Genomic DNA, 8,969 nt, shown 5'->3' with positions numbered 1-8,969 from the left:
CTTCTGCATGGCTTACTTTGTCACTGAACGTGTCTTACTTTGCTTCTCCAGAAACTGGGCCCATTTTCTGGGGGTTGGCTTGCCCCCCATCATTGTGCACATAGTCCCTTTGACCTACTATTTGTGTGCTGTGCCCCCGCTTCCTTGACCCTTTAGACTTAGGTGGCACCTCTTCCCCAACTCAGGCCAAGCTCAGTCTGCTCTCCTGCTTACAGCTCTCCTGGCTGCTCCATTGGTAGACAACTGGGTCACATTGGGACGACCAGTCCCTGAGTATAGAACACAGAAGCAAGTACTCAGGGACCCTCTGCAGTACTCAGACTCAGGAAAGTAGTGACAGCAAGAGAAAGAATCGACCAGAACCAGAAATGGGAACAAAGACAAGGGAGACCCGGCTTGAGTTTGTTCTCAATCGTGGATAATCTCTTGTCAGTATTTAATGAGATTCCTAAAACTTTTTGCAACAAACTCCTTTGGAATGAAGCTGGTTTGAGTTTCTTTTCTGTTTCTTGTGTATCTAAAAGTACAAAGACACCCTTCAAGATACCAAACAGTCAGTGATTGTCATTGCATTTGAGGAGTGGATGGTGGGTCCCCCTTTACCTGGGAAATGTTGGGTTGGAAAGTGCTATGCAAAGTCCTTGTCTCCACATGCTCAGGGACCAGCCCCTGAGTCCTGAGGATATGGAGGGCAAGACGCTCTTCGGGGGCCCCAAGGTGCTGGTGCAGGATTTTGTTGGCTTCTGGAATGCAAAGTGGCATTGAAATAGGGAGGAAGAATCAGGAACAATCCAGCCAGATGGCCCCCAACAACTTGCAGCATATCATCCCAAACTTTGTAAAAAACAGACAGGCATCACCAGTATGTACAATGTCAATATGGACTTGTGGAGGACTAAATGGATACAAACAGCTCTTGATTTCCCTACTGAGGCTTACATCTACCTTGTAGTCTGCCAAGAGCAGAGATCAGAGCATGCTAGAATGGGTGAGTAGCTTGGATTTACTTTTCTAGCACAGGCTCACAACCATCTTATTTTCTAGCCTCCCTTACAAGCAGTCGGATGCGGCCATGTGACCAAGTTTAACTAGAAGACAACATGGATAGAATAACATAGGCATCACCTCTGGACTCAGCCCTCTGCATAGGATGCAACCTGTGCCTTTCTCTTCTGGATGTGGAGTAAGATAAAAGCTTAGATAATTGTCCTGAAGAATAGCAGAGCTGTAGGAGGAAAGCACTCTCACTCCATGATGCGCTTGCTTAGATGAGGGGTCACCCTAAGTTTCCAACACACTCAGCCACTGAGATCTGCAAGTTCATCTGTTAAGGCAGCAAGTACCATTGTGGCATCTAAAAACATAGTCCCCAGGTCTCCGACATCTCTCCCAGGGGGAGGTGGGTTCTGTATCTCTGCAATTTTAATCTGGAGACAGGGCAAAGCCAGAGAACAGGAGAAAGGAGGCTGTGTGATTTTTTTTGAGGTTCAACAGGTTGGGGGGTATCTGATAATTTGGGGGCCACCTTTAACCACCTGACCATGGTGATTTCCATCTGTTCTCCTTTGCCTTTGCAAGTTCACACACTAACTACAGCATCAGCAGCTCTTTAAGCAGCTAATCTCCCCTGAGAGTGATGAAATCTCCTTCAAAATGAAAAGAGAGCCAAGCTTCTTACAATGCCAAGAATCAAGTTGGGGATCAGGAACCACTTTCACCCCCACATGTCTTTACTCAGCTTTACCAGGCATCTTTGAAGGACAGCCCCACCATGACCCTCTTTGGGAGTCCCACCCCTTCCCTTCCTCAGAGACTATAGGAGCATCCTGTAGCCCACATGCTATGAAGCATATTTCCATCACTGTCTCAGTATGGCTAACTGGATGTGTGTAGGATGGATGTGTCATGAAGGGCAGGACCCCAATCTTCAATCTGAGCCAGATGGGAACAAAGCAGGCTGTCTGTACTGCCTCCAGTATCCTCAAGACTTCTCAGAAAAGTGCTCAAATATGATGGAGTCAGTCTCTCGTTCTGTCTCTCTGTCTCTGTGTCTGCATCTGTCTCTCTCTGTATCTTGTGTTTTCTGGGACAGGGTTTCTCTGTGTAGTCCTGGTTGTCCTGGAACTTGCTCTGTAGACCAGGGTGGCCTCAAACTCAGAGATCCGCCTGCCTGTCTCCTGAGTGCTGGGACTAAGAGCATGTGTTACCACCACCCAGTTATGATGGAGTGTCTTTGGGATAGAATCTCTTTCACTGTCATTGGAACGTTTTAAAGCTAATTATGTATTACAGGAAAACTGGCTAGTCATTAGACCTTTATAGTTAAAGTTCAAATGACTGTGTTCTGAAAAGAGTGGGTGCAACCTAAGACAGACAGGAAAATGTGTCGATTGAGACATTTGAGGGACAAAGGACTGTCCCTTGCTGTGGCTTTTTTTTTAGGTTAGGTCAGATATAGTCTCACAAGGAATCATCCATGTCCCTCCTCCAATTGCAGCAGCAGAAATGGGTTACTACACCGTGCTTACAACCCACAGCTTTGTGCTCACCAAATTCATCCAGATGGTAGTCTCGTCCTCCATATCTGATTCTGCTTCCATCTTCCGAAAGGACTGGTGGTGGGAAGCCTTTGAATCTGGCTACGTTTTGAAGCAGCTGTGTTGGTCTCAGCTGATCTCGCCAGGTGTTTACTCCAGAACTGTGGGCAGTACCACGGTTCTGGAGTTACTGCGTGCCCCAGGCGCACAGTGTTCCACACAAGTGCACATGTGTCCAAGCACACACATATAACTGGATAGGGACATGTCTACACACTTTGCCTCCTGGACATCTCTCTCAGAGATGTAAAACTCACATATTACTTTGGCTTCAGCCAACTCACCATGTTTACTTTTTGTGTCCAGTTCCCTCCTCAACAAAAATGAAGAATCTGGGATCATCGTAGTCATAGGGGGAAATTGAAAAACCAGAAGTAGCTCGCTGTCTCATTGGATGTTTAGAGAGTCACTGGTTAGAAGCAGGGATCACTAGGCATCATAGAATCCTGGTGGTGGTGGTGGTGGTGGTGGTGGTGGTGGTGGTGGTAGATAATTGGTAATTAATAATCAATCCCTATTTCTAAAAGCTAGAGAACTTCTGCCATGCTACCTGGCTAGCCAAGTCCCTGGCATCCAGGAGCTCAAGAGGGGACTGGTTCTTGGAACATTGACCCTTGCGTCACATGCAGGGCACTGTACTGCTCCAGCAACCACCATTTCAACAAACAGTGATGTGAATGAGGCAACGTGGTGGCCCTGGTTCATCCTCAGATAATCTTGTCAAAAATGACACTGGATGGGCCAATAGAGCCATGGTACACTGAAGCCAGGCACTGAGTGAGCCTGGCACAGCAAACCACCTCCACTCATGGAGAAACAACTTACACACAGTACTGCTCAGGAATGCCGCAGTGGGACCCGAACCGGGAAAGGAAGCGGTTCTCCAAGTCAATGATCGTTTCTCCCACCTTCTCATCTCGGGTGAGGGTGTCGTAGTCATAGACAGAGATTTTCAGGTCTTTCTCCTGAGGCAAGTAGCAGCTCAGTTCGTACATTCTAAGAAAAATGCACACGGAGAATGATCAGGGGCCTTCTGTGCTGTTCCACAAACCAAGACTCAGACAAAGAAATGCCAAGTGGTGGCGATGTTTGGGGAGGAAAACTGGTGTGGGTGGGGAGATGTGATAAACAGTAGACACTAGCAATAAAACAATGCTCAGGAGAAAAGCATGGGCTGAATACCAGTGTTCAAATCCCAGCTATGCCACTTACTCAGCCTTTCTGTTCTCAGTTTTCTCCTCTGTGAAAGGATCACAATAGCACACAACACCTACTTTATTCTAAGAGCCAAGTGAAGAAATGTTTAGAAAACATTCAGTAGGAGTGTACTGATTAAAACTTAGTTTTATAATAATAATACATTATATTGCTGGTTTTAATATTACCACCTATCACCTGAGACATCTTTTCTCCTCTCCGCAGGAAGATCAATAAACCATTTGTCTGAACCCCACTTCATTCTGTATTCTGCTCATCAGAGACCCCTGCCCCAGGAAACAACTTGACCCATCCCTTAGAAGGATGCAGAGGGCATGCATGAACTTGTATAGTGTGCCGTGTAGGGGGCCTGCCAGGATCTCTGGTCCAGCCACAGACTTCATCCAGTTCTTAAAGCTTTTCTATGGGACCTGCATTAGAATGTGAATACCTCTGAGACACAAAGAGAGAACCCAATAGCAATCGGGTTGGTGGGTGAACTATGTGGTCCAGGGGATGGTGACTGCATGTGTCAGCTCCGGACAGGCAGGGCTTAGCCTCAGTACTGCATTGTTCCTGGAGGTATCCTTTTCATTACAGGTACTCAGTGTACTTTCCTGGAGGAAAAACTGTGAAGGTCTCCTGCTCTGGGCTCCCTCTCGTTCTTGTTACACTCTGGTGTGTGGACAGGCTTTTGTCCAGTGAGCCAGGGAAGACTGGTTAATGGCACCCTGGAAGAAAGCCTCCTGGATGTCTCCTGCACCAATCTGAGAGACCTCCCTAGACACAGCAGCCACCCTGAGGCTCCAGGCAGGCAGGTGACTGCAGGGAACGGGGTACTTGTGTCATAATTATACACAAAGCATCAAAGCCAGTGTGGGCATCAGATGCACACAGCATGCAGGCATGCACGCAGCTCAAGTACCCCTACACATAAAAATTTTTTAAAAAATTAAAATGAAATGTAGTCAAGTGCTGTGGTATACACTTTTAGTCCCAGTAGTTAGGAAGCAGAAGCAGGTGGATTTCTGTGAGTTGCAGGCCAGCCTGGTCTACATATTGAGTTCCAGGATAGCCAGGCTATGTACAAAGACTGTGCCTCAAAAAAACAAGAACAACAAAAAGAAAAACAGTAAGCTGGGCATGGTGGAGACAGAAGAGGCTTGCTGTAAATTTGATGCCAGCCTGGTCTACATAGTGAGTTCTAGAACGGCCAGGAATACATAGTAAGATCCTATCTCAAGGGAAACAACGCAAAACTTCAAGTATCTTGACTAAGGAATATTCTTCTCCCATGAGATATCAACTATTTTTTAAAAATCTTTTAGTTTATTGTTATTGTGTGGATGCTGCGTGGGTGAATGTGGGCACCACAGCACACACATGGAGGTCAGGAGTTTAACGTTATATAGAGAAGCCAGGATGAACAATGGCCAAGAACACAGGACATGTGGCTTCTTTCTCAAGTGTTGTCCCAGAGTCTCTCGACTGAGAAGCAAGCCACTTCCCAAGACTGAGGCCCCAGCCTGGAGCCACCAGCTGGATGGACAGAAGTCTGTGCAGCCCCCTAGACAGCCACTGACTTAGCAGAGCCAGACAGCATCACCTGCTCCCAGGGTGGCTCTGAGAAAGACTTTTCCTGCCACTTAACTAAGTTTGTGCTTGGCACCTCTGAAACAAGCCCTTCAGACAGGGCCACCTTTCCGCCTTCAAAGCTGGCTCTGCCTGCTCCCTAGTCTCCTTCACTCGGAGCCCTCCTTCCTGTCCTGCATGCCTTTTCCTGTCTAGACCTTGGGGCTGGATCAGCGGCAGAAAGGGAAAATGATCACATTGCTGTGCCAGAGGATTACTTCTCCTCCCTGGGCCCGGCACTCGGCCTAGGGGTGTGCAGCATGGAGGGTGTTCATGTGCAGGTGTCTGAGTGTATGCATGTGTGTGCATGTATACACACACGCTGGGGGCCAAGTGGGTGGTCCTTTGTACATGTGTGTTCCTGCCTGTGAGGATGGTTTGTTTGAATCTAAAACTGGATGACCAAGATGTGTGTGTGTGTGTGTGTGTGTGTGTGTGTGTGTGTACACACAAGCGTGCATGAGAGAGACAAACACAGAAAGGCAGAACAAGACAGAGAGGAATATATGTAAGGCAGTAAGGCACAAAGTAACGAGTACATAGGGCATAGGGCAAACAGGAACAGTGCTCTCCCACCTAGCAAAATTTTGGGAGAATAATACCATTTTGTGTGCATGCGAGCACATGTGTGTGTGTGTGTGTGTGTGTGTGTGTGCATGTGTGTGTGTGCATGTGTGTGTGCGTGTGTGTATACATATGTGCAAATTATTGCACTCATTTGTGCATATGGAGGCCAGAACGTCTTCCTTTATCATTCACTATTTTTTAAAAAAAATTTAAGAACAAAGCTGGGCAGTGGTGATAATCCCAGCACTTTGGAAGCAGAGGCAGGCGGATCTCTGAGTTCGAGACCAGCCTGGTTTACAGAGCGAGTTCCAGAACAGCCAGGGCTATAACACAGAGAAACTTTGTCTAGAAAAAAAAATTAAGAAAAATATTTTTAATTATTAATTTTGTGATGGGGGCAGGTATGTGTGACGGTGCATGGGTTAAGGTCATAGGACAACTTTTGGGAGTCAGTTCTTGCCTCTCACCCTTTTGAGGAGGGTCTTTCTTGTTTCTGCTCTGTGCTGCATACTTTAGGCTAGATGGCCAGGAAGTTTCTGGGTAATTTTTTTTTTTTAAGGATCCCAAGGATGGAATTTGGTTTGTCTGAATCCTGTGGCCACATCTTGTGCCCACTGGGCCATAGCCTCTGCTCTCTACCTTATTTTACAGATAGAAGATCTAGGGATCCAAACTCAGGTCCTCATGCTTGGACAGCAGGTCACGGAATCACCTCCCAGCCCTTCCTCAAATGGCCGGCACGAAGAACATTTTCCTACAGATGGTAGCTTTGCTGTGAGGATGGAACACTGCCGAGGACTTGGAAAAGCCCTGGAGTTGTGGACTTATAGTTCCTTCTGTCTCTTCACCGACTGACAGAGCTGTGGGACCCTGTGTCCTCACCTGAGATGCAGGGCTGCTAACCGTGCCCTGCCTGGCTAGTGAATCTAACCCAGAAGAAAGTCAGACCTCAACAGAGCAGAGTGCAGTGCCGAAGCCATGAAGACATTGGTGTCATAGGACATGAGTTCAAGTATGGCCTTTGCCTGTGACCAGGAGGGTGTTAGGCACACATTCTCTCTGGGCCTGTTTCTATTCCTGTCAGAGCTTTGTGAGATTTTCTAAGATGCCGTCTAGAAATGGCTCAGCGGAGGACCTGCTCACTCTGAATGCTCAGCAAATATTGTTATTGAACATGAAAGGTGTCCACAGTGGAATAATGTTGGTTTTACTTAATAATCATCTGGTGTTGGTGACAGAGACAGCTCTGACAAGATTTATGTCACAGGGCTAGTAAGATGACTTTTGGGTAAAGGCTCCTGCTGTCAAGCCTGACGACCTGAGATCCATCCCTGGACCCACACAGTGGAAGGAGGGAACCAAGTTGCCTCTGACTGCCACATGTACACACATGTTCATAAAAGTGACATAAATAAAAGTGTTTTTAAAACGCAGATACTACAGTCCAGAAACAAGTCAAGATTGTAACCACGAAGAAAACAATTCTGTGTCAAGAATCTTGGGGGCATTAATGACCAATAAAGCAGATTATCTGTCCTGTCACTTTGCACCCTCCCCTCAGGGACACATTCACTGGATCAAAAGCAGAGAACTAGCAGAGTCCAATAAAGAGAGCCCAAATTAGCCTCGGGAAGGGAAAACAGGATTTTGTGGGGGCTGAGGCCCTCCCCGTGCCTAATGTCTGTCTCATGGGGCCTTGCTTCTACCCTCTAAGGACTTGGGACAGATCTCGACCCAGAGAAACCCATCTTGTGACGTTCATGGTACTTTCTAGTCCTCCTGCCTATTTCCCTGATGAGGGACCTGTACACGCTCCCAGTATTAGTGCCTGGAACAGGGCAGGGCACATTTGGTGAAGGAGGAATGTTTTGAACTGTATGTTACCTGCCGAACACTGGGTTGAGAGTGTTGGGAATGTAATGGTCTCGGTCTTCAATTACTTTTTTGCCCAGGGTTATTTTAATATAAGGATCGCACTGTGGAGACAAGAGAGATGAGCTGTTATATCATCACAGGGTGCAAACTGAAGTCAACTTCTGGGATAGACTTGGCTTGCTTCCCTACTCCCAACTGATGATAAAGGTGGTGCCGGGGCACCTAAGGGTGAAGATGAGCCAGGTGCAAGGTTCTCCTTTGGGTGGCAGGGGGCCAGCGTGCCTTCTGAGTAGCTGTGTGGGTGACAAGATGGGTGGAGTGGAAGTTAGGGGTGACCTGGCTCTGCTCATGCTGGTCCTGGGTCACATCAGTAACCCGAGAAGGATGAACTGAACAGCCCTAGGCACCTCCCCACCCCCCAAAGCTCTTAGGTAAATCCCCATGGGGACAGTCTCCTGCACACATTGTTTTGATAGAGTATCTTTCTCCTAGTGAGATAACAGACGCCCAGCAAGAAAAGAAGGTGACAATTACCACAGGCTGATGACTGTAATTATCCTGCTACAGGAGAAGGCCCCACACCCAAACTCTTACCAGGCCATTGTTGTCCTGGGGCTGGAGCGCTAAGCCTTGAACAATGTAAATCCTAACCGTGCATTCCTGCGGGACACTGTCAGGCAGTTCCCGAAACTGCCTGGGAGGGGCTGGCACACTGGGGTCATCAGGCAGGGGGTAGATTCGGAAGGAGCCCTGAGAGAAAGAGACAGACACACAGTGATGACTTCAAAGGCACTGTCGCCTCTTCAGAGCACACAGGGCACCCTCCATATCACACAGTTGGGGGATGCGGGTCTGTGATTGTGGAAGAGACAACATGCATTGGCTCTTGAGTGATTCCAGCGGGGAACGTGACGGGATTCTGTAGCCATCATTTCAGAAGAGGTAAAGAGTTGACACTATTTTGGAGACAGCAGAAGCCCCGTGGAGTACTAAGATGGCTTCCCTTCTGTGTCAGCCCGACCTGCCTGGGCCCCACTTCCAAGAAAATCCACGCTCGGCTTCAGGCCTCAGCTCGAGAGACTGCATGTCTTGTTCTGAAAC

The 8,969-nt window shown here is 47.7% G+C and overlaps 1 protein-coding gene across 1 annotated transcript in view; it reads right to left on the bottom strand.

Moving 5' to 3' along the window:
* Positions 1-8,969, bottom strand: part of Myof (myoferlin) — a 147,208-nt gene that overhangs the window by 12,322 nt on the left and 125,917 nt on the right. Inside the window, exons 42-46 of the mRNA XM_059253753.1 lie at positions 8,463-8,618; positions 7,878-7,969; positions 3,423-3,593; positions 2,550-2,698; positions 569-743 (exon numbers count right to left, since the gene is read on the bottom strand). Of these exons, the coding sequence (XP_059109736.1) occupies positions 569-743; positions 2,550-2,698; positions 3,423-3,593; positions 7,878-7,969; positions 8,463-8,618 (743 nt within the window). The remainder of the gene's footprint in view (positions 1-568; positions 744-2,549; positions 2,699-3,422; positions 3,594-7,877; positions 7,970-8,462; positions 8,619-8,969) is intronic.

This window comes from Peromyscus eremicus, chromosome 1 (genome assembly GCF_949786415.1).
Source record: "Peromyscus eremicus chromosome 1, PerEre_H2_v1, whole genome shotgun sequence".
NCBI lineage: Eukaryota > Metazoa > Chordata > Mammalia > Rodentia > Cricetidae > Peromyscus > Peromyscus eremicus.
Note: the sequence above shows the minus strand (reverse complement) of the source record. Positions and strands in the feature narration are given on the sequence as shown.